Source organism: Piliocolobus tephrosceles, chromosome 11, assembly GCF_002776525.5.
Source record: "Piliocolobus tephrosceles isolate RC106 chromosome 11, ASM277652v3, whole genome shotgun sequence".
NCBI lineage: Eukaryota > Metazoa > Chordata > Mammalia > Primates > Cercopithecidae > Piliocolobus > Piliocolobus tephrosceles.
In genome coordinates, this window is record NC_045444.1 from 26,560,658 (window position 1) to 26,587,504 (window position 26,847).

Consider the following 26,847-nt stretch of genomic DNA (forward strand, 5'->3'; position numbering starts at 1 on the left):
AGACATAGGCATGGGCAAGGACTTCATGTCTAAAACACCAAAAGCAACGGCAACAAAAGCAAAAACTGACAAATGGGATCTAATTAAACTAAAGAGCTTCTGCACAGCAAAATAAACTACCATCTGAATGAACAGGCAACCTACAGAATGGGAGAAGATTTTTGCAATCTACTCATCAGACAAAGGGCTAATATCCAGAACCTACAAAGAACTCAAACAAATTTACAAGAAAAAAACAAACAACCCCATCAAAAAGTGGGCAAAGGATATGAACAGACATTTCTCAAAAGAAGACATTCATACAGCCAACAGACACATGAAAAAATGCTCATCATCACTTGCCATCAGAGAAATGCAAATCAAAACCACAATGAGATATCATCTCACACCAGTTAGAATGGCAATCATTAAAAAGTCAGGAAACAACAGGTGCTGGAGAGGATGTGGAGAAATAGGAACACTTTTACCCTGTTGGTGGGAATGTAAACTAGTTCAACCATTATGGAAAACAGTATGGCGATTCCTCAAGGATCTAGAACTAGATGTACCATATGACCCAGCCATCCCACTACTGGGTATATACCCAAAGGATTATTAATTATGCTACTACAAAGACACATGCACACGTATGTTTATTGCGGCACTATTCACAATAGCAAAGACTTGGAATCAACCCAAATGTCCATCAGTGACAGACTGGATTAAGAAAATGTGGCACATATACACCATGGAATACTATGCAGCCATAAAAAAGAATGAGTTTGCGTCCTTTGTAGGGACATGGATGCAGCTGGAAACCATCATTCTTAGCAAACTATCACAAGAACAGAAAACCAAACACCGCATGCTCTCACTCATAGGTGGGGACTGAGCAATGAGACCACTTGGACTCGAGAAGGGGAACATCACACACTGGGGCCTATCACGGGGAGGGGGGAGGGGGGAGGGATTTCATTGGGAGTTATACCTGATATAAATGACGAATTGATGGGTGCTGACAAGTTGATGGGTGCAGCACACCAACATGGCACAAGTATAGATATGTAACAAACCTGCACGTTATGCACATGTACCCTAGAACTTAAAGCATAATAATAAAAAAAATAAACACATATAATGTAAACGTGTGCTTGAACAATTATATATTATAGGTGACTTTTTTTTTAATGATAGTTACATCATGTCTCATTGTTAACCTTATAGTCTGACTTAGCCTATGGAGAAAAATTCCTGTAGAGAAAAAACATTGAGAACCAGAATAAGGCTGAAGGGAAATAGTAAAGAGAGTAAAGTTATTATTTGAAGAGAGACACGTACAGAAGAAAAGTTATTAATGTTTGATTTCTGTTTCATTCTTAAAGTACTATAACTGAGTAAATCACTCAGTCTGCCTGGTTTCAGACTTCTCGTTTATAATCTTATCTCTTGGTTCCTGTAAGTCCTAGAGATCAAGAAGTTAGAAGACATATCATCTAGAAATGCATAATATCCTGAAAGCATTTAATGTAGCAAAAAGTAAGGTTCACCACTTGAATAACTCCTGGGGTTATCACAGCATTACAGTACATCACAATAATTGATTATTGTGCTTTAAAAACCTCTTAAAATACATTTAACATTTTTCCTGTTCTTTCATATTAGTGTTAATTTAAAAGTTGAAAATAGCATCTGAATATGTCAGTTTATTTTTGGATACCTGCTCTGTTAAAATGCCATTATGAATTCTTATATTTGACAAAGATTTAAATATTACACACAATTTTTTAATTTCTTGACTTTGCATAAAAATTCTTTGACTTTGGATACAAATTGCAGGACACTTGCAAGAATTACCTGATTAACTCAGAAAAAGAAAAATTATGAACAAAAATGGCTTACATTTCATCATATTACAATTATAGAAAGGAAAAGAAAACTGTATTTTATCTTGGTAGTTACTTAAACCTCATAGAATATTTAATATGGATTAATGGACTGTTAAAAATCTTCTATTATTGCAGGTAGTATGCTCAATTTATCTATTATATGTTTCACTTAAAATTTATTGTCAGGTTATATGTAAGCTATTATGTAAATGGCTACAATTGTCTTTCTCTCAAGGGTAATCATGATTGGTATGGTACTTATATTTATCCAGTATACAAAGTTTAGAGGAATGTCTCCCAGGAAGGTAGATTTCAAATCTAATTTAGGCTTCTTTCTTGTCTCTGACCTATGAATTTTCCTTATTCCTCCTCCTTGACCCCCAAAATAATATTTTTTAAGTAATTTGTTAATAAAGTCTCAAAACCTATATCATAGGTTTCAGATCATGTAACACATGTCCTATACAGATAAATTTATCCTTCAAAATTATGTATGTGGACATTGCATAGAAGATTCAAGTTAAAATTAATGACAAGAATATTGTACGAGTCCAGGGTTAGGAAAGTGTTATCTTCGCCTGAAAAAGACAATAATAATCACATTATCTATTATTTATTGAATATATGATACTAGGGTAGCTGCAGATATATTACCAATACTCTTGAGGATATCCCTGCGATTATTAACCCTAATGCCAATTTGCAGAAGAAAACAGTATATTCTGCCTAAGGACACATTACATAAATAGCAAGTGGTAGTAAAATTTTAATACAACACTCTGATCAATGCCAAAATACATTATTATTTTTCACTATACCATGCTGATTATACTAACACTTTTAAAATAGTATTTATAGTTTAGAAAGATTTGTGAAGGAATTAAAAATTTAATTCATTCTGTAGTTTATGCCTAACATTTAAACTCCAATTCTAATTTTTACCTACCCTATGGTATATAATTAAATATTGTTATGAAGAGTGGTGCTTTTAAAAATTACACATTCACTAGATTCACTGAGAAAATAAATTACATTTCTAGATATTGACACTAGTTGTGGCTCCCAAGAATTGGTACTTATATAGGACAGACTTCAAATGATCCGATAGAGTAAATGCATGTTGGAGAAAACCACATGAGAGTAGTGTACTACAACTTGTCTTCATTTTGCCACTCTTTCCTTACTATTACATAACAATCTCATTTTATATACCAACTATAATGTCACACACAAAAAAACAAAGGCTTTGCAGGCAGGTAAATGTAGGTTCAAACCCTGACTGTATCGCCAATTAATGTGTGATATTGGGTAGTTACCCAACATCTCTGAACAGAGGTCTGTGATTTGCAAAATGGAAGAAAATATCGCTCAAATATTTTATTGGTTCAAGGCATTTAACTGAGAACTTTATATCAGATCTCATTCTAGGACATTGAAATGTATCACCTAAGTGAATGACTGAATGACAGAGTGCTAGGCACTAGGAATACAATATTGAATATTCTCATTTTTTAGACAGCTTACAATCTGCTAGGGAAGACATTTAGAATACAATTAAGTGATTTTAATAAATATCTGATGGATGTTATTTTATAGGCAGTGTAATGTGTTATTACAGTACACAGCAGAAGCAGCCAAACTAATCTTGGCTGTTTATGTATTGCTTCCCAGAGGAAGGGATATAAAAGCTGATATGAATAATACGTTTGAGTTAAGGCACATGAACAAGAGGAGGAGGACTGGTTTTACAAGTTCCAAAGAAAGAGACAGATTCATGAAGGCCCGGAAGTGAGAGTACATAAAATGTTTGAGAAAATGAAAGAATTTTAGAATAGTTGCAATAGGGTATAAGATAGAAGTAGTGAAATAGGCTTGCAAGACAGATTTGGAAATGATCACTATTTAAATGACCAAGTATTAGAAAGTCAAAAAGAACACTTAGGAAGTGTATATACAGTGACACTAAAAGAAGTGCGAGTAAAAAATATTGAATAGTTCTGACAATATGGCAGACAATCAGGAATGTTAAGTAAAATAACCACCAAATATTTCAATATATAGGCGAATGTATACAAATAACATAAATTTTCAGAGTCCAGAAATAAAAGGGGTCCTAAAAACTAGAATTGTGAGTGAATGATATATAACGCCATTGCCTGTGTATGCATGTGTAATTTTGCCTCCAAAGGCAGGAAAAGAAAGCTGGTTCCGTTATCTATCTAGATGCCTGAGTTTTAATGTCAGCCTGGGACAGGAGATAATTCTCCAGTTCTACAAAAGATGCCAACATAAGCTAGGACCTTCAAAGTCTAAACTCTAAGTATAAGGGTGAGTTAGATAATATTTCTTCCTGGTAGAAAGAGATATCTCAGTCTAGACTGTGAGTGGGGAAAATGTCCCCTTGAAAATATATAATCACAAGGCTATAATCAATCACAAGTTCCACTTTCCGTAATTCAGAAATTCCAAGTTGAAAAGTTTAGCTAAAAATTAATCCAGGCCATGTAATAATATTTCAGAAGAGTGACAGGGTATTCAGGGAGGACATCACCCAGTAAAGTCTTCATAAAATTTCCACACAGGACAAAAAAAAAAAAAAAAAAAAAAAATCAAACTTACCAATACTACTACTACTACTACTAATTATAAAACAATTAAAATCTGGTGAGTAAAATTCAGCAGACCTAACAAACAACAGGAGTATGTCCAGAATATCTTTACATATATATATACACACACACCTGTAGAGGCTATAGATTGAAATCTGATAGGCACTATAAAATAGTAAGTCAAAATGTATATAAAAGTTAAGGACAAAAATAAAAACCATGTAAAAAGACACACAGAAAAAATAAGCAGATTTGAAAAGCAACCAAATAAGACACTCACAAATGAAAACCGTAGTCTTAGAATTACAAACCATATGAACCTGTTAATTTACAAATTAGTACACTTGAAGAGAGAATTACTAAACTGGAAGATCTGAAGAAATCACCATAGCTGCAGCTCAGAGTTTAAGAATAATATAAAAGAGAAATAGTGAAGGATAGAATCTAACAAACTAATAGTTGTTAAAGCAGGGAGGAGAGAAAATGAGGATAACAAGCAATATATAAGAAGAAAATTTCTTAAAATGTCCCAGAATTTAAGGAGACATGACTTTAGATTCAGGAAGCAAAATCTATTTTGAAATAAGTAAAAATAAATTCACGTATAGAAATACTATAGTGAAACATTAGAATCGCAAGAACACACGTATAAAACCTGAATTAACCTACAACAATTTTAAATGTTAAACCTGGAGTGAAAAATTACCCAGCATCCCCACTACAAAAATAAAAAGAAGTGAGGACATTTTAGAAAATAATATATCCACACTCTCAAAGAAAACAGTAAATATATTTATGCGAGTTTAGATAGAGACAGAGGAACTAGAAAAATGTAAGAAGAAAATCAAGAAGTATCAGTCACTGAAGGCAAGAGAAGTGTTTGAAGGAGGACAGCAGTGTTCACTGCTGTTCAGATAAGTTAGATACATACTGAAGTGTGCCACTAAGTTTATTTTTTTTTATTTTTTTTTAAGTCTGTTGATCTTGTCAAAGAGTTTCTGTGGAGTAGTTTAAGGGGAAAATAAATGTCCAGTCTTAGTAGACTGAGTGGAAGATGGATACATAAAGTTTTATGTAACTTTTCCAAGAAATCTGAATGTAAAGAATATAAGAATTAATGTGATCCTTAATGAGAGATACAGGATTGAAAGAGAGTTATATTGGTGGTAATCTTTTTTTAAGAGGGAAAATGTTGAACATACATAAATAAATACTGATAGGAAGAAACTAGTTGACTGAGAAACTGAATAGGAGATTCAAGTTGCATTTTCTGTTTTTTTAATACATTTTAGCACAACAGAAAAAATCTTCCAATTCAAAGAATAAACTCATAACTAACAATGGTAATTCTCCCTGGTAATTAAAATAATTATTACTAAAATGAATCTAGGTTTAATTTAATCCTAAAGTTAATAATTAAACAATGAATTTAGATTTGTTATCCGAAGAAATTAAGAAAATAATAAAATTAATAACTTAGAAATGTTGAATAAAATGTGACAGATAAAACCACCGATGATTAATTTATCTATAACTTATATTAAACCTCAAAATATATGCCAAGTATCTCAAGTAAATTAATTTTGTTATGTATTTTAAGACTTTATTTCAGGACATTTCAATCTTTTTTTTTTTTTTTTTTTTTTTTAGTGTGCCTATAACAATATAACTTCCAAGAGAAAAGGAGTAAGACACATTATATTTCATAGTGACAACCTTTTAAAACTACAGACATTTTAAAAATGCAACATTATGTTATGTGGAATTTCATTGCTTTTCCCTCATTCTAATTCATACACTGCAGTTATTAACTACAGCAGTATACAAGCACAAGGAATAGACACTTCAGGGCCCTGAAGTAGTAATGAGGTTGACTGGGGTACTTTTCTTTCAGTTTCATTTTTGCTACTTTTAAAATTAGCATATTATTAAAATGAGTATTTTTTTTTTTCAATTGACTTTTCACTGAGAACAATACGCCTTGAGATTCCTTGTTCCCAGCTCTGTGGTTGATGTCCATTTATAATTCTGATATCTTGACTATGCTTAGGCTACCCAGGCAATTGCCTTTTTTTTTTATACAAGGAAAGCAAAGCACTCAGGGAAAGAGAAGCAAATGACATTTCAAATGGATCAGACTTAACTTTGATAATACCCAAAATAGACAGCTTTGGTTGTTATAGCAATACTGGATCAAGGTAGGACTATAAATGATTTCTAAGAATTCACTCTTACTTATTCTAGTTATAGATCTTTCTCCGAACATGTAAACAAAACCAGAAAATTTCCCAAGAAATCAAATTGTCAGTGAGCTTCACACTGCCAGATAATGACTGCAAATGAGAAATCAGTGTCATTAAGTGTGCAGCGTTAGATGTCACTAAAACTAGCACATTTTAAAAATGTTTCCTGATACAGAAAACATAAAAATCACTAAATAGGAAGAACATTAAAAAGAGAAGCATGCACTCAATGAAAAAGGACCCATGAGAATTATCGGGGTTAAATGCAGGGGTAAGGCAGCATTACTAAACCTAGTCATGTCTGATGGTTCACACATGTCTACCAGTGTACATTTATAGTTAAAAGTACTTTGTCCTTATTTGTGAGCACTCACCTCTAAAAGTAAGATGTCCAAATATTTTATTGAACTCCAATGTATGATTTACATATGAAATTATACGCATCTGTTACTATCGCCAATATTCAAAGATCTATTTAAAACATTTAGCGAGATTCAGAATTGAAAATCATTGTAAATTCTTTAATGCAAAATTACATGACACGTAAACTAATATTTTACATGATCTTACAGAATAAGATAAGCCTGTTGTTAGCCTATTAATGGAACTAAAAACAAAGGAGAGAGTAGTACTACTGACTAACCAAGAAGAGAGTCATACAATTAACTACCCAAACACTGTAATTGGTAGTTTTGTGTTCTCTATTTAATCTTCATGTCAACACCATGAGATAGATGTTATGTTTGCCATTTTACATATAAACAAGAAAATACATTTCAGGAAAATTGTCTTTATGTTTTTACATTATCCTTAAGCAGACAAAATATCAATAAGGATATATAGGATAATAACAAAATTAATAGGCTTGATCAATATCACCTATCAATCCATCAATCTATCCTTCCATTGGTCAAAATAAATTTACTTCTATCAAATTTAAAAATATATACATTTTTCTTGTGTTCACAAAGGAATTCCATAAAAACAATCATTTCCTAGGCCACAAAACAGTTGCAACAGCTTCCAAGGAAAGAATATTACACAGACTTTTTCTCCTACCACAATTAAATAAAATCAAAATCACCCTTTATTTGAACATTAGGAAAACACAAACGATTGACATATATTCTTCCACACACAAATATTTAAAAATAGTTACAAAACACAAGGAATATTTTCATAAATAATTTTTGTTAGTTATATATCACTTCCTAACGTCTTTATTAAAAATTATAAATTTTACTATTTTTTGGTACCCCACACAATGTTTTTCCCATTTTCTCAATATAGTGTCACAGCTTTTATTTATACCACGAGGTAAGCATGCTTACATTGTTATCACAATATAATATTATTTTCTATAAAGCTGTGTAGTACATTTCCTTACTTGTACTTTTAATTTAAAACTTGTAAAACTTTAAAACTTATAACTTAAAGTATGTTCTAGTCAAGAGGAAGTCAAGAGAGGAGTATAATTTTAAGAAATCAAGAAATAGCACTTAAACATATTACTTTATATAAAAATAGAGGTAATAACCAGGTAACTTGGCTAAGAGTTAAAAATACTTGCCACTGGTAATAGTACAAAAGATGTAGAATGACTACTAACTACTGTCGCATTATGTACTTTTTTTTTATTGTAAGCACCTATGTATTATCTGACTTTCTTTAGCTAAATATATCTACATCATTGTTTTAAAAGATAGCAATAGAAACTGAATAGAGAATAGGTATGCACCGAACCTAGAATTTCAGAACCTATAAAGATTCAGTACTACTATATAAGAATTCATATATACAAAAGCAGAGGAAATGTATAAATTATTCATTTAAAAGAATGTAGCAATCTTCAGAAAATTCACATATAAGCACATCATGTAGAAGTCTCCTTATTGAGGTTTTGCACACCACAACCACTAACGCCCTGCAACATCCTAGAACAGAAACTATGCCTTTCTGTCTTCTCCTGAGACCCAACATCTGGAACACGGTGGCTAAAAACACCCAAGCAGGTCTAATGTGGACTCTTCTTATAAGAAAACAATATTGTAAAAAATATTTAGAGAATACATCAGTAAAACACGATAGTGTTTCAAAACTTTAGAAGTTGTTAGTGTTTTATAGAGTTTTAAAACTTTAAACCCTATAGTATTTAAGCTACAGTGTTTTGTAGTGTTATAGTATTTAAGCTACAGTGTTTTGTAGCTTCTTCTCTGAAGAGGAGGTTGGCTCCAGACAACTCACAGAAGTCACTGTGCAATGAGCAGCAACCAGTGATTCAAATATGGCTCTACTGTGTGGGAAATCAAACTACACAAGGGTGTGCTTCTAGGATGTGCAGCAGTGGAAAGGTTTTTTTTTTGTTCTGTTATTTGTTTTATTTTGTTTTGTTTCTTGGTAGTCAGATGTGGTCATATTGCCAAAGATTGAAAGGAACAACAGAGAGGAAATTCTGCTATGGTTACACAGCAACTTTTAGCTCATGTCTGAGACTGTGCATCCACGCAGAGGAGACATTGTTGTAGGAAAATTGGACCCTTTAAAAAAATGCTGTAGGGAAATATAGAGGTAAGTTTAAACCTTACATCTGCTGTAATGACGTATTTTGACATCAATGACAACACGTTACAGTGACCGAAATTATTTACTGACATATTGGTTACATCTTAGGCAAAGATGCATATAGCTCTTGTTTTTAAAACCCCAACTTGGCATAATAGAAATGTTTCCTGGATCAATACAGGACTTCAATCGAACACCTTTCAACCTAATAAATTTAATATTAACCAATTAAGGATTTCAGAAATGTTGCTGTTTTCTGAAACAATTTCAGTTCAGCTAACTCAAACTCCAATTGAAAAAATATATATATTCCCATCTGAGAAAGGAAGATTATTTGGAAGGAAGAAGAAAGAAAAAGGACATAAATCTATATTAAATTTTTATTCAGTGACTACTATGTGCCATCCACGATCTAGATTTTTACATAATTATCTCCTTTGACCCTGATTTTTATGTGTCTGTGTGTGCATGTGCATGTGTATTTTTATATATTTGTGTGCATTTTTTTAACCAATGGAGCTAGTAATGCTACTGAAGTCTCTAAAGAATTCATGTTTACTCTTGATAAAAATTGAAACAGTATCTGTCAGCATCATAAAGATAGTTAAAATTATCATTGCCCAGTAACTGATGAGGCAGCTCCAGTTAGCTCCTTCCTACCAGAAGTAATCTGTCAAATTACTTGAAAAAGACACACTAGAAAAGCAAAAGCAGTCTGGGCTTGGTGGCTCACACCTGTAATCCCGGCACTTTGGGAGGCTGAAGTGAGCGGGTCCCCTAAGGTCAGGAGTTCAAGACCAGCCTGGCCAATAAAGTGAAAGTCGTCTCTATTAAAAATACAAAAATTAGCCTGTTGTGGTGGCACACGCCTGTAATTCCAGTTACTTGGGAGGCTGAGGAAGGAGAATCGCTTGAACCCAGGTGGTGGAAGTCACCGTGAGCTGGGATTGCACCATTGCACTCCAGCCTGGGCAACCGAGCAAGACTTCACTTTGGGAGGGAAGGAAAAGAAAAGCAACTGAGGTTTGGAGAGATATAATAGAGAGATATTGAAAGAAATTCAATGGAGTGGCAGAGACACACTAACCATCAGGATAGGGTTGCACATGAGAATCATGTAGACAGGTTTAAAAAGTTACCCATGCCTGAGCCTCCATTATAATTCGATTGGCAATACAGGGCATATTAAAGTTCCTCTGGGGGTAGTGGGCTGAATTGTTAGGTATCAAAAAGGTACATCAAATTCTAACCCCCAGGACCTGTGGATGTGACTTTATTTAGAAATAGGGTCTTTGCAAATACCTAAGTATTTCTTGTGGCTCTGCTTTGGCATTGTAACTATGCACAGATCTACAGAAGATTTTGCTTTCTGTTATTTTAACTTTCAAGGTTAAAATTCCTTCTTCTTCTTTTTTTTTTTTTTTTTTTTCTACTTAAAAAATGATACCTCTACATGGAGAATGAACAAAGTAGTACAGAAAATCCCAAAGAAGAAAGTCAAAGTCAGTGAAAATTCAGCATTATAGATATTTTGGTGAGCATGATTCAGAGTATCTATACATGTAAATAATAGTTATATAAAATTTTATGCACACTATTTTCCAAATTGATTTTCTTTTAATTTTTTACCTTTTTTTTTGGTGTGTTTTTGTTTTTGAGAGAGGGCCTTGCTCTGTTGCCCAATCTGGAGTGTAATGGCACACTCCTGGCTCACTGCAGCCTGGACTTTGAGGGTTGATGTGATCCTCCCCCTCACCCTTCCTAGTAGCTGGGACTACAGGCATGTACCACCACACACAGCTACAAATTTGTAATTTTTAAAAATTATTTTAGAGACAGGATTTCACCTTGTTGCCCAGGCTGGCCTCAAACTCCTGGGCTCAAGGGATCCACCAGCCTTGGCCTCCCAATGCCTCAGCAACATTACAGGCATGAGCCACTGTGCTCAACCTCTAAATTGATTGTTTGCTTATTGAAACAATTAATGATATGTTTTTTGCCAATAATCTTAACCTACATCCTTCAAAAGAAAAAATAAATATAGTCTTTGCAGATATAAAGCTGAGGATCTCAATATGAGATCATTCTGGATTAAAAGTGGGCTTTAAATAACTGGTGTCTTCGTAAAAGAAAGGAGAGGATGCTATGACAGAGACATGGGGAAGAAGGTCACAGAGACGGAGGCAGAGGTTGAAGTTATGTTGCCCCAATCCGAGAAACGCCCATAGCCACCAGAAGCCAAAAGAGGCAAGCAAGGACTTTTTCCTAGAGCCTTTGGAGGAAGCCCTGTTGACAACTTGATTTTGGACTTTCGATCTCCAGAAGTGTGCAAGAATAAATTTCTGTTGTTGTTTTAAGCCATCACATTTGTAATAATTTGTTGTGGTAGTCCTAAAAAATTCTAATTGGTGGAAAATGCTAAAACCACAGTTTACATTCTCTGATCTTCTTTTAAGATAAGAATCACATGAGATATTTTTTCCCAAAATACAGATTCCTGGACTCCATCCAAGACCTACTGAATGGAAATCTTTGAGGGAGGTAGGTAGGAGCCTCGGAATCTTTATCAGCAACAAGCACTGCAAGGGACTCATATCCTCAAGCAAGAAACTGGGGAAATGCTGACTTAGAACAAGAAACTAAAAGCGCAGTATGGCTTTGAAAATATCCCTCCAGGCTTTTCTTAAGCTCCCACTTTTCTGCAGACTGGACTTTATTAGTCAGGTATTTACAAAACAGGGAACTGCAAAGAAAGAAAGATGCAAAATAATGCCACATGTGTGTAAGAATAACAAGAAGACAACTTAGCAGAAGCTTGCATACCACTTCTAAATTAAAAATTAAGTAAGCTAAAATTTAAAAGTATGGAAGAAGGAAATAAACAGAACAAGGAAGTCTGGGATGCAAAGAATAAATCTACAGGACATAGACAGGAAAAAGAGCTTCTCAGTTTCTTCAGTATCCATCTTTTAAATAAAAATAATTATTGCCAGCATGGAAAATAGAGAGCAAATGGGTTTGAGAGAAAATTAAAACTCCAAATTGAATACAGAAAAATAGAGTGCTGAATTGCTAAAAAATGAGTGTATCTTTCTATGGAGACAAATTATCAAAGAAGTAATGAAACATCAAGCATCTTTGATGTTCTCAGAATATAGACAGTAATTGTGGAATTAATGGGAGATAGGAAACACAAAGAAAAATTGGAAAAAATGCAAATAATACTTTACCAACTCCAAAACTGAGAGAAAATTTGAAAATTATGGGGAGTGAAGTTTGTGCACATTTCCGACAATTCTAAGATAAACTTGTTAACAGTTTGTCAGTATATATAAAGATAATATTTGATCATGACTCCAAAACTGAGAGAAAATTTGGAAACTATAGAGAGGTGAAGTTTATGTAAGTTTCTGACAATAATTCTAAGATAAACTTGTTAAAACAATAGTTTATCAGTATTTATAATGTTACTATTTAGTCATGAATGAAATAAAAATATGTTATGCTAGAATAAATTTTTGCTGATGCAGTTTTTTGATATATATATCAAATATATATATATATAATACATATATATACACATATATAATATATATTTACACATGTAACATATGTTTAGGGCATTTTCACATATATAATTTCATTATATATATTCATTACATATATTATTAAACATAGTACTTCTGTATTTTTAGCAACATTTTTGAGAAATTCTTTCACAATAAATGAAAATATCATACATGCAATATAATAGCAAACTTAGGTAGATGAGTAGTTGATTCATAACTATATCTATAGAATTCTAATTATTATGTCAGTTTTTTTCCAGAAGAATGATTTTAATTGCTCTCCAAAAAGTTCATGTCTTTGTTACTATGATTTGGCTAAAGCCTTAAAAGTTATGCTTATCAAATCTTTGAATTATACAAAACTAGAAGACATGATTACTACGATGGATGATGGATTAAAAACTGCAAAACTGCAAAAAAGTAAAGAATTGTAGAAAGATGGTGGGGTAAAGAGGACTTCACCCATGTACATATTTTGAAATGTATGGATAAGGGAGAATCAGAAGAGTATCAAAATAGAACTTAAGAGAACTTCTGAAATGTAAACATTGGAAATATCCCTAAAAAGCAAACATGCCTAAGAAAAGCTTAGGCATGGTAATTGACTGAGAAGTCAACATGTCAGTTACATGGTAAGGTTGTCTTCCAAGATTACGTTAAGAGAAACCCAGAAGCTAAATAACTAAAGGTAAAAAGCCCACTATGATCTGTTGTAAAAATACCAAATTTTTACAACATAAACTTTTTACATTTTAAAAATTGTGGTAAAAATACATAACATAAAATTTACCATCTTAACCATTTTAAGAATATAATTCAGTAACACTAACTATATTCGTACATTTCTGCAGAAGATCTCCAGAAAATTTTCATCTTGCATATTTGAAATTCTATAAACACTGAATATCAATTGCCCATTTTAGGCTATTGATTTTAATACGATTATTAAAATTCAAGTGAATGAACAGCAGGGCAATTGGTAAGAAAAGCCCCTACAAACATGGTCATGTAAGACAAAGTTGAAGGAAGTGGTATGGTTAACCTATAAATGGGAAGAGTTGCTTGGACACGATGGTGTCATTAGTTATCTTAAGAGCCAGACTGTGGACAAAGTTACTGATTCCATATAACTTCAGATGACAGAACAAATATCAATGGGTAGAATCTTTAAGAAGGTAGATCTTAGCTCCATGAAGAAAGAATATTCTGATAATTTATTACCACCCAACAGTAGAACTAATTACCCTCTGAAATGTTGAGTTCTTTGTTTCTGAAAATATTTAAACAATGAGTAGGTAATCACTTCTGGGACTAATTTTAGAAGAATTCCTATATTTGATAAGAGATTAAGTTACAAAGCATTTTAGTCGACTACAAAAGTTTCTAATTCTGTGAGAATAGACAACTAGGAGTGAATGGGCCTGACATCCAACTGAAATCTATTAATATATTGTGCAACTTTGCACACACAATTTTCAGTACTTCAGTCTTACAATGTGAGAACTAAAATAACTTTTCTTATTCTTTCTAAATGTTCATGTATTGAATAAATGTGTGTATGTTTGGACTAGTAGGTATGTACAAACCTACTTTAATAGGAGATTAGAAGGGAGAAAGGAAGAAGGAAAAGAAGAGAAAAAAAAAATGAGTGAGTTAAAAACAAAACCACGTAAAAGTGAAATTCTTTCTTTCACCACGGCCCTGGCCCACTTACATCCAATACTAAGGATAAGGAGACACCAAGTACCCTCACATTCTGCACAGAGAAGCCGATATTGGAACCATTCCATATAATAGGAGAGTACTGTAAAAGTCAACCTTCTGGAGACACCACTGGACCAACCTGTGGAGAGATCCACAAATACAAGAGGAGAGACTCTGTGAGAATCATTCACGAAATTGTGTGGGTGCTTGAGAAGGCACTGATGAGATGTTTTTTCTGCAAGTGATCTGGCCCTTTTACCTGTATCTAGAGAAGAGCAAAGAACTGGAGAGTGTCGCAGGCCCAAGGTATGAGTAATTAGGAGAGCAACCTGCTCGCAACATTCGGGAAAACAAAATAAAAAACGTAGACCTAGCAAAGACAGAAAACCTTTTCTTGTCACATCAGTAATGCAACCAAAAGAGCAGCCCACCAAGCAAGGGGATTCTAGTAACTTAAGGCTATGAGATATACGTCCTGTGGTGGGAATGAAGAGGTATGGGGAATTAAAGAGACCTAGGTCTAGATATGCAGGGAACACTGAAGAAGGGAGAAAAAGAGAGAAGAAATGAGAAGGAGGAAGTTCAGGGAATTCTAAAGAGGGATGAGACTCAAACCTCTCTGAAGATCTCACACAGAAACCTCTCAATAGAGTTGCATTTCTCATGTGTCAGAAGATTATGAAATTTAAAGCAGTAGAAAGGAAGTTTCCTCTAGATCTGCTTGAAAAGATGTTACTCATTTCCTCCATGTCTCCTCTCTGCCTGAAGAGCTAAAGTTACATGAGAGACAAGTAGGGAGTAACAAAGCAGGACATATTTTCCTCCCCATTCTTAGAACCTCAAGTCTAGCCAGCAATGAGGGAGGAGAAAGCTTTGACTAAGATAAAATACTGGTGTTTCAAAATGCACTGGAACAAGTTATAGAAACTAAAAGTTACCAGTGTCATTGTGTGGTGCAAAGATATTATTAAGTAATGGTAAAGGAGTTGAAAACAGTGCTGGACAATAATTATATTTCAATATTCCACTGGATTACTACTACTAATTATAGGGTTACACACACATGCAGGTTTTTTTCTTAGAAAATAAAAAAATATTATACTGAATCAGGAAATTTGCTTTTCTAAAAATCTTGTGTAAAATATATTATATACAACTTACTACTGATTTAACTGGGTAAAAACTCCATTTTGATAGCTGAAACTCTTCCTTCTTTCTCTATTTTTCTTTTTACTTATTTATGTTATTTTTTTTTTTTTTTTTTGAAGATGGGTCTCACTCTAGTTGTTCCAGACTGGAGTGCATCATGGCTCACTACAGCCTCAACTTCCTGGGCTCAAGTGATCATCGCACCTCAGCCTCCCAAGTAGCTGGGACTACAAGCACCCATCACCACCCCTGGCTAATTTTTTGTATTTTTTGTAGAGATGGGATCTGGCCATGTTTCTCAGGCTGGTCTGGAACTCCTGGGCTCGAGTGATCCACCTGCATCAGCCTGCCAAAATGATGAGATTACAGGCATGAACCACCATGCCTGCCTTCTCTTCTCTTCCTCTCTTCTTCTCTCTTCTCTCCTGTCCTGTCCTTTCCTTTCCTCTCCTCTCTTCTCCCTATCCCCTCATCTCCTATCCTCTTTTTTCTCTTTTTTTGTAACTTTATAAGATAGCAAGATTACAAGAGCATTTAAAGTAAGATTACAAGTACAAGAGACAAAATCCTGCAATCTACGTGGTTTTAAAAGATCAACATCCATAAAATTGAGTAATATTAACTTTGCAAACATTAGTCGATTTTTATTTCTACTTCATTGAACTATCTTTTTTTTTTTTTTTTTTTTTTTTTGAGATGGAATCTCACTCTTGTTGCCCAGGCTGGAGTACAGTGGCATGATGTTGGATCACTGCAACCTCCACCTCCTAGGTTCAAGCTATTCTCTTGCCTCAGCCTCCGGAGTAGCTGGGATTACAGACATGCACCACCATGTACCACTAAATTTTTTGATATTTTTAGTAGAGATGGGGTTTCTCCACGTTTGCCAGGTTAGTCTCAAACTCCTCACCTCAAGTGATTCACTTACCTTGGCCTCCCAAAGTGCTAGGATTACAGGTGTGAGCCACCACACCCAGCCTGAACTACCTTTCAATCTCCTAACAAACTTTAGGTAATTTCTCAGGTTGAAGGCTTCTAACAAATTAGGTACTACCAACTTACATTAAGGTATATTTATTAAAACATAATAAATGTAAACTATGTGGAGATACCTGGAAGACAGATTGTTAAAGTTTAAAATGAATAAACATACTTTTTTTTTACTATAAATTGTCTAAAGGACAAAACGTGTCATTATTTGAAACATTATGTTTAATCATGAAATGCCCTTATATTTTATGTTGTAATTTGAGGATGGTGATATGGCTTGGCTCGTCCTCACCCAAATCTCATGTTGAATTCCCACGTGTTGTGAAAGGGACCCAGTGGGAGGTAACTGAATCATGGGAGCAGGTCTTTCCCGTGCTGTTCTTGTTATAGCAAATAAGTCTCAAGAGATCTGATGGTATCATCAGGGGGAGTTTCCCTGCCGAATCTCTCTCTTTGTCTGGTGCCGCCCACGTAAAATATGACTTGCTCCTCCTTGCCTTCCACCATGATTATGAGGCTTCTGTAAATCCAGTTAAACCTCTTTCTTTTGTAAATTGTCCAGTCTTGGGTATGTCTTTACCAGCAGCATGAAAATGTTCTAATACATATGAGAAGGAAATTTGTAAGGATAATTGCTTCCAACTTAAATTAGTTTTGCATATACGAAACATTCTTATGCTACATAAGTTCACAGATGATAAAATCAAATACACATGGTACAAGGATCAGCATTAATTGAGGATTTGTTATTAGGGTGGTGCAACAGTAACTGCGTTTTTTTGTTGTTGTTGTTCTCCATACTGGTAAAAACCATAATTACTTTTGCACCGACCTAATAGAATGTAAATTCTTGGGCACCCCCTGAGACTGACTGGATCAGAGACTCTGGAAATGAGGCCCAGCACTCTGTTTTTTAACAAGCTCCCCAAAAGACTCTGATGTATGTCTTGAGTTTTCAAATTTGATCACACATTTCACCATTTGGGAAGCATTAAAAATACTAATTATTGGGTCCTACTCCTGGAGATTCTATTTAATTACTCTGGAATGAGGCATGGGCAGGTGATTTTAAAGTTGCCCTGGTAATTATTTTATTGACAACTAAAGTTGAGAACCAATGTTAGTCTTAGCCTTGAAATTAAATTGACCGTTCAATTCCTTGACACAAGGTCCACTTTCAACACAGGCGTCACAATTTGAATATGTCTTCTCTTGTTTGCATCATCACTTTACAAATTATTCTTTCCACATGTGAAGACTACTAAAAAAATTAAACAACTGCTTAAAGATTAAAGCTGAATCCTCAGACGGCCTTCCCAATTAATGTAAATGTGTGCCCACATATAATCTCAACCTAAAATCTGCAATTAACTTGTAAAGGCAAATGCAAGTAAAATGAATTAGGTTTATAAATAGATGCTAGTAAATTCCAGTGAAAACTTGACCCTCAGTTGCAGTACCTTCAACTCCTAATTACCAGCAGAAACATTTTGAATCATAGGCTTTGCATGTTTTTAAATTCAAATTTTAGTATTATTTTTAATGTGTAACAGTACTCATAAACCTAACAGAGATTGTTCATGGAGCTGAAATGTAAGAACAAAAAAAGTGATTGCAGCATCTTCCGTTAGGATGGAACCTTTGGGAATCTTGGCTATCCCGATGACAAAAGCAAAATATGGCCAGTACGAGTTTTATAATAAAACTAGAAATGAGTTGGATCTATATTTATTTATAGTATAGTGTCAAATAGGGTGAGTGCTTTTTAAAAAAATGCACTCCTTGTCATTTTGTATGCAGTGCAGGGATAATTTCTATTACAGAGATCTGTGCCATTCTTTCTTATGATAACTTTAAAAGTGCAATTGTGCCTACTAGACTTTGTCAGCTTCTCTTCTGAAGTAAATTTTGATTTTAAATAACAATGTGAAAGTGTGTTACTGAAGAGAGAAACATGTTTGAGGTAAAACAGGTTTCCTTGGTTGTAAAGAAGAAATGGTACTGCTACTAACACATGTCCATAGTTTACAGATACTCTGTAAAATCTGGCTATATTTCAGAACCAAACTGTCTAGCTGCTGAATTGTTACAATGTGTTCATATCCAATTGTGTGCTGCAGTCCTCTTGTACCAACTTGTGAGAGTCTATTTTTATTTTATTGTTTTGAGACAGAGTCTCACTCTGCCACCCAGGCTGGAGTACAGAGGCACAATCTCAGCTCACTGCAATCTCTGCCTTCAGGGTTCAAGAAATCTTCCCACCTCCACCTCTGGAGTAGCTGGGATTACAGGCACATGCCATCACGCCGGCTAATTTTCGTATATTTAGTAGAGACAGGGTTCTACCATGTTAGCCAGGCTAGTCTCCAACTCCTGGCCTCAAGTGATCCGCTCATCTTGGCTTTCTAAAGTGCTGGAATTACAGACATGAACCACCACACCCGGTCATGAGAGCCTATTTTTAAATTTTCACTGATTCTATTTGCCAGTTGTAAAGCACATGTCATTTTTTAAAAATAATTTTTATAAATGTAAAATTAACAAATAATGTTTAAAACAAAGGTAATATATACCTGAGACTTCTAATTTCCTGATAATTTTACTACATTGCTCTTGAAATTATTCGTGTCAGCTGTATCTGAATAGTGGAAATACTACATACTAGTGCATTACTGCATATCGTCCTAATTCCATATTCAGAGAATCATGTTGGCAACTTGATATTGGCCATGGTCAGAGTATTTACAGCACACAAATGGGCAAACAATACGTCAGGGTTCCTCCCCACCAGGAAATGTTAAAACATTTCCCAACACAACAAGGAATGAAACCTACTATAAGTGTATGTGCATTTAAATCAGATAGTCATTGAAGTATAATGGCATTATCTGCACTCGCTGCATGGATCAGAAAAAAAGTCAGCCTAAAATGGTTGGATTCTAAGCATGCCTGGGTTAACAATCTGTTCCTTCTATTTACTAGCTTTGTGATCTCAAGCAGGTTTCTAAAAGTCGCTAAGTTTCAACTCCTTTATCTGTGATATGTGAACCACAAAATATTCCTCATAGATTTGTTGTTATAAAAACTCAACAGAAAAATATGTGTCTGGCAGTGCTACCAACCCTTCTTCGCCTCACCTCATAAAAGATATACAAGTTTGCTGGTATAGTCATTTAGATTATTATTAAAATGTTAGGTATTTTCCTCCTTTGATTCAAGTAAATTGTTATTAAAATAAAGAAACAGGTCTTGCCCTAATCCTATTAAAAAAAAAAAAAAAAAAAGAAAAGAGAAAATCTGATCAAAGACCTAATAGAAATTCTTTAATGAGCTCATATTTTATTTTCCTAATTGTTTTCGTGACATTTCTTTTCTGAATTGAGACTCTGATTCCAGGGCCTCTCTATATTTAATGTTATTAGATTGCTCGTTACCTTTCTGGTATTCTCTGAATGAGGATGCTCACTGTGGAAAGGAATCAAGTTTTCTAAAATATAGAGCAACTTAGCAGCAGACTCAGCCAGATTTAGGACCACACAGTTAGTCTGGATAGTGGAAAAGAGAGAGAATATACTGCTCAATCCACTTTATTGGTCAGGCTCTAGATATTCTATTATATACATAAAATATGCTATCGTCTCTTGTGTGGTTCTCTAGTGCTTTCTTCCATACTACTGCTGTCGCCTTCTTTAATATATCACTTACCACCACTTACTTTATCTATACTTTATTCTGAGGTTATATACTCAAATGTTTACAGGGACATAATAGTCTAGCATAAGAAAATTTTAGATAAGCATCCTCCAAATACAGGCATTTAAATTGAGAGGTTAACACCGTGGAAAACAGTATAGAGATTCCTCAAAAAACTAAAAGTAGAACTACAATTTGATCCAGCAATCCCAGTACTGGGTATCTACCAAAGGAAAAGAAGTCATTATATGAAAAAGACACATGCACACACATGTTTAGAGCAGCACAATTTGCAATTGCAAAGATACTGAACCAACATTAGTGCCCATTCAACCAGTGGCTGGATAAAGAAAATGTGGTACATATACACCATGGAATACTACTCAGCCATAAAAAGGAATAAAATTATGTCTTTTCCAGCAACTTGGATGGAGCTGGAGGCCATTATATTAAGTGAAGAAACTCAGGAATGGAAAACCAAATATTGTTTTCTTATCACTTACAAGTGAGAGCTAAGCTATGAGGATACAAAGACATAAGAGTGATGTAATAGACTGTGGGGTCTTGGCAGGGGGAAAGCTGGAAAGGGGTAGAGGATAAAAGACTACATATTGAGAACAATGTACTCCGCTCGGGTGATGAGGGCACAAAATCTTAGAAATCACCATTAAAGAACTTACCCATATAACCAAAAACCACCTATACCCCCAAAACTGTGGAAATTCCAAAAAAAAAGAAAGAAAAAATAATAAACAGAAGAGTTAAAAACCTTATTTTTCTACTATTAAAAGCATGTGTTAAATTATTAAAATGTATACTTATTGCATTATATTTTAATAAATATGCTATACATGTGTAAATTATGGGTAAAATTTTCCCATAATTTTAAAAAATCTATTGCCATGACTGAAATAAAGCACAAGTCTTAGAAAGCCTGGTTCATTCTGCTACTGTGTTTCACTAGACATTACTGAGACAAATGATAATGAAATATACTGATGCATGAGTACAATGAGAGTAATTCAATTTGTAACTTGATGTGACAATACATTTTTACTATTTTCAAAAATAAGGGAATCTGTGCAAAGTGGGAATTTTGCCATCAACAAAAATATTATCTTAAACTAATACTAAGTTTGTCAGTCAGAATCATACGACTACACAGAAATGTAAACAATGATTTACCAATTATGTAGTCTCAATCTGAATCATTATTCTTCCCAGAAGATAACATATACATACCAATAAGAAACACGTCCTCCTCCTTTACCCTAAATGTTACTCCATGAACTACTCTCTTTGACAAGTTTAATCACTACAGACATAAAATTAATAATGAACATTGGAGATTGTCCTGTTAGCCGTGTAATAACCACTTCCTAATAAAATCTGCAATGTTTAAATCCATTTATTTTTTGCTGAGAATATTGTTTCTACCACACAAATAGAAATTATTCGGAAGTTATCATTAAAGCGCACACTCAGGTCCAAAAGTTTGTAACAGAAAGTGACATATCCTCTGCCTCTTTTACCTGTAGTCATAAAGATATAAATAGCTCTTTAAGGAGGGTATAGTGATAGGATATCGTATCTGACACAATTTCTACTAACAAGATGTTTCACTCACAACTTACCACAAGATGCCATTTCATCTGTCTGGTCACCACAGTCGTCTTCCCTGTCACACAGCCATGCTCTGGGAATGCAACGCCCATTTCCGCAAGAAAACTGGTCTACCTGGCATGTTCTGGCTATGATGATCAATTAATATACAAAAAATCAATTTAGAGGCCTTTTCAACATCAAGGATATAATTAAGCATGCAATATCCCTTTCATACATAAGACAGTATATTTCTTTATTAAAATAAAATATTTTAAAAGTCCATTTTTATTTAAGACTTCTGAATATCAGCTTGCTTGTCTTCTCTAAAGTTCACATGCTTTGCCCTTCAATTATCAATGACTGTTAAATGACAAGATAGTAATCCTCACACAATTCTATAAATGAAGCTATGAATTCATCATTTTAAAATTTTGCCCAGCATGTGCTTATGAATATAAGGTTGAATTAAGTTTCATCCAACTCTTAATTAACAAAAAAATAATTTTGGATAGCATTTGCTAATAAACCAAGAAAATTTTTTTTTGCAGTATTGTAGAAGGCATTATTTGGAGACGATCTCAGTATATCTAGTTTCTAATCATGGGGTCAGAATTGTCCTATTCTTCTAACATTTTTAATGCATTTATTTCTTGATCTCTAAATGATCTACTGTATGAAGTGAGAGTGTAAAAAGTAATTTCTAAAACGTATATTTAGCCTTAAGATGTTTTCTTTTTAACTCATTTTTCAGCACAATTATTTTAAAAAGTATGACTTTTTAATCAAGGTATATTAATGAACTTTGCTTTGGGCTCTCTTAAGGGTTTCAATGAACACAAACATGGAATCTTGCTTTCTATGTTAGCCGGAGGCAGTGGTTTAAAGTTATTCAGAAAAGGGGTTATGTTCAACAGGAAATTTGATAATCCTTTTCTAGTATAATCAGGGCAACTTTTAAAAGCATGAAAGCTTAAATAGCTTCCCTGCCTCTTCCCCCAGGCCTTTGGTAGTGACATGCTTAGTTGTTTTTATCATCTGATTTTCATTTTTTTTTTCTTTTGTCCCTCTGAACTACAAATATGTCTTTATGAGCCTCAATATCCTATCTACCCTTTCCTTTCATTGGACTAGAGAAAAAAAATGAGATATATTGGGAAAGGGATACTCGGTCCTATGAAAATTTTGGATAGGTGAGGCTTGAACAGATAATGAATAATTGGGGTCTGAGTGTCAGTGGCTACAATAAGGGAATCTTGTTGAGTTTATAGACTTCCTTTTTCCTAGGTTTGAGAACCGTTGTTTGTCTCATCAAAACACTTTGTGAACTTGGGTACTAATGGTTGGTATAAGAGAGAGTGGTGCAAAGCCCACTCAATCAACCACACTCTAAAATAGGTTCCACGAATTAGGGCTTCAGAAATCATTGAAAATAATTTTTTATAAGATAAATACATTGTTCTGCCCTTTTAAGAAAAGTGCACTTGCAGTGTTAAGATGTATATTCATTATTAGTGAATATTTTAAAGATTATCCTAGAAAAACAAATGAAAAATTTACTGGCTTGGTTTGATACATTAGATTGTTCCTAGTCTTGCTGTCTAAAATTAGAAATATCAGGAAAATTATTATAGTATGTATTTTGCTTTGCTTATATGATAAGGTTCCTAAGTCTAAAATATTTTATGCACTATCTGATTTTTTCATTTTACAAATTCATCATTTATTTTACATTAATAGATTTTAAATATTCTAGCAAACATATATGCTTCTATAGTTTTTAATGTTAAAATTACAAGTAAAATTAAATAATTCTATGTTGTCTCATTTAATTCTACAGATTTTCTGGTAAATTATTCTGTCATCTACACTAAAATGAATAAAGTTCTTAGATAATTGTTATAACATTATGTCTGCTGAGGAAAAAAATAACTATACATGTATTTGTATTAACCTAGAGAAGGAGGTAGAAAGATATACACAAAGTCTAATGTCATTAGTGTACTTGATAGGAAGGGGTAAAAATAGAAGTGTGAGAGAGATTAATAATTTTTCCCTTACATATTTTTGTTTCACTGGTTACAATAAATACCTTTTTATCTTTTGAGTTTTAAGATAAATTTAATAAGAGCATTTGTTTCAATTCTTGTTTACTTCCTTTCACCCTACCTTGCCTCCTTCCTTGTTTTCCCTTGTTGTTTCTCTTTTTTCTTTTCCATACCTTTCTTCCTCCTTCATTCTTTATTTCATTCCTTCAGTCTTTTCTGTTTTCTTGCTTTATATAAATAAACATTATCACATATTTCTATCTTAAATTCTAATTGGCCCGTAATAAGAATATATTAAATTTATCAAAACCAATGTTCTTTTATTTGACATTCTTATGTCACTGTATTCTCGCCTAATAATTCAGGTTTAATTCTAGCAAAGTTTTATCAGATTGTTTTCTTTCATTAGGAAAGCTATGGTGATTAGAGAGGAAAATGAGAAAGAATTTCTATGAACCTGTCTCATATTGTGTATGACCCATATCACATTGTGATGGTGTGGGAATTTGTGTTACCTCATTAACTCTGAAGCTGGAGGAACTGTTATGAGCTATTATTCCAAAGAGTATTCACTGGATTATTATTGAGGGAAAGTATGCCCTGAAGATATATGAATTCACCGTCTGTTCTAATCATGGAAGAAATTATTCACTTAGTCTACTAGGCAATTTTAACTGATTTCAGATGAGAAAGATGCTTCATTCCACAAACCCTCAAGGACTGTTTACATGATATAATCAAGTTGACTAAATTATCACTTTCTAATTAATGAATTTTTCTGAAAATAAACCCACAACATTTACTTTTTCATCTCTTGTCTCCATCAGATCTAAGTTAGTTTGGAGGCAAGATTAGCAGAGCAGCCCCATAGGACTCTAATTTTGTAGCAAATGCTGCTCTAAGGAGGAAGAAATTTACACCTCCTTCAAGAGAATTGTTTGTCTAGTTGCTGAATCAGAGATTCAGTGTAATCATGCTTCTCCTGTAGCCATGTAACAGTGAGAACTCTCACAAGGCACACAAACTAGACAGCCAAGAGGAGACTAGAGCATAGCACTATTCCTAAACTTCACTTTTGCTGTATTGTAATCAAAGCATTCTACTTAGCTGTATTTAATGTCATATCAAAATGCACTCATTCTTTTGTAAAGAGAAGTCTAATTTTTAAATACATTAGTGTTTCTGCAATCAATTATATTTATCTAGTATGAATTTAGTTATAAGTGGTAGAGGATGTGAGAAGAGCAAATATTATGTAATCTAACCAGAGCACTATGGTGGGGAGAAATGTTGATATGAAATTGTCTAAGCTTGAATATAAGGAATGATCATGTTTCCATGAGGAAAAAATAATTTCAAATCTAACTACTTTTCATCTTCGGTCTCTGGTTCTCCCTCATGAGTAGACAACAATATTCTGGATGTTGACGGAGAACGGCTCCCAAGACCCTGACTGTGTCCACTTACTCCAGATCCCGTGTGTGTGCTATTTCCTCTTCTTGGCAAATTCTCCAACCCTTTCTCTTATTATTCACTTCACCCCACCCTGGACAATCTATTCTGGTCAATTGTTCTTTTTTTTTCTAGTGAAATATTTCTACCATCTAGCAAGGTATAGGAAAAAATATCATTAGCATCAGTTTACTGTTACATAGCTATGTCAAATCTTATTTTTTTCTATATTTGTCACAGATTTTTATTTTTGTTTTATCTAAGAAAAAAATATATGTACTTATATTTGAAATTTCCTACATAATCTTTTCAATAACATTTCCCTCCCTCTCTTTCCAGAGGTAACTAATCTTCTTAATTTGCTTTTTTTTTTTTATTTTTGGGCATATTATAATACTATTCCTATTTATGAATTCATAAACACTATATAAAATTATTTTATATTTTATACTTCATATAAATGGTATTGCTTATTTTCTTCAATTTAGTGTTTTTTTTTTTTTTTTTTTTCCTTGGATGAGGGTATCTCATCTAATTTAACTTTATTTTTAAATTCATTTTTGTTGATATTTGAGTTCTTGTTCAGATATTTTAATTATGAACAGCATTCCATGAATAGAACACAATATATCTATCCATTCCTCTGTTAATGGACATTTTAATTGTTTCAGTTTTTCACTATTACAGCACAAGACAATGAAAACTTTTATTCATGTCTCTCTCTTCATGCACAGGTATTAGATTATAAACATAGAAATAGAATTACAAAGTTGAAGGTATGCACATCTTCACATTTATTGAATTTGGCCAAATCACTTTCCAAGATAGAAAATCAATTCACACACCCAGCAGGATTGTATGACAGTTTCTTTTCCCCACAGTATTGCCAATGCTGTGTTTTACCAGATTATTTTATTTCTTCTAATTAAATGGCTGCAACTGTCACTTAGGAATTTTTCTTAAGCTTTTTATAAGGTTTAACGTAGACAGTGCTTCCTTCAAGAAGTACTCCCAGATAACTAAAGACTGTATTCCATACCCTTCCTATGTGCTTCCATGTGGATCAATTTAACACTTTGAATACTGCATTAGAATGACCTGTTTACACTTCTTTCTCCTAGTCTTCACTCTTAGCTTCTTGGGGAAAGACATTGTGTATTTTCTTTCATTCTATCACCCGTGCCTTGGTAGATATTTAATGAAGTAAATAAATTCATGAAGTAGAAATTTAAAAAAGTAGGAAATTGGCTTATTGTGGACTCTGTCCAAAAGGAGGAGGAGTCGGAGGAGGAGGAGGAGGAGGAGGAGGAGGAGGAAGAAGAAGAAGAAGAAGAAGAAGAAGAAGAAGAAGAAGAAGAAGA

General features: G+C 33.6%; 1 protein-coding gene across 1 annotated transcript in view; it reads right to left on the reverse strand.

Annotated features, from left to right (window-relative positions):
- LRP1B (LDL receptor related protein 1B) overlaps positions 1–26,847 on the reverse strand; it is a 1,636,277-nt gene that overhangs the window by 734,775 nt on the left and 874,655 nt on the right. The window contains exon 18 of the mRNA XM_026453105.1: positions 22,019–22,135. Within this exon, the coding sequence (XP_026308890.1) occupies positions 22,019–22,135 (117 nt within the window). The remainder of the gene's footprint in view (positions 1–22,018; positions 22,136–26,847) is intronic.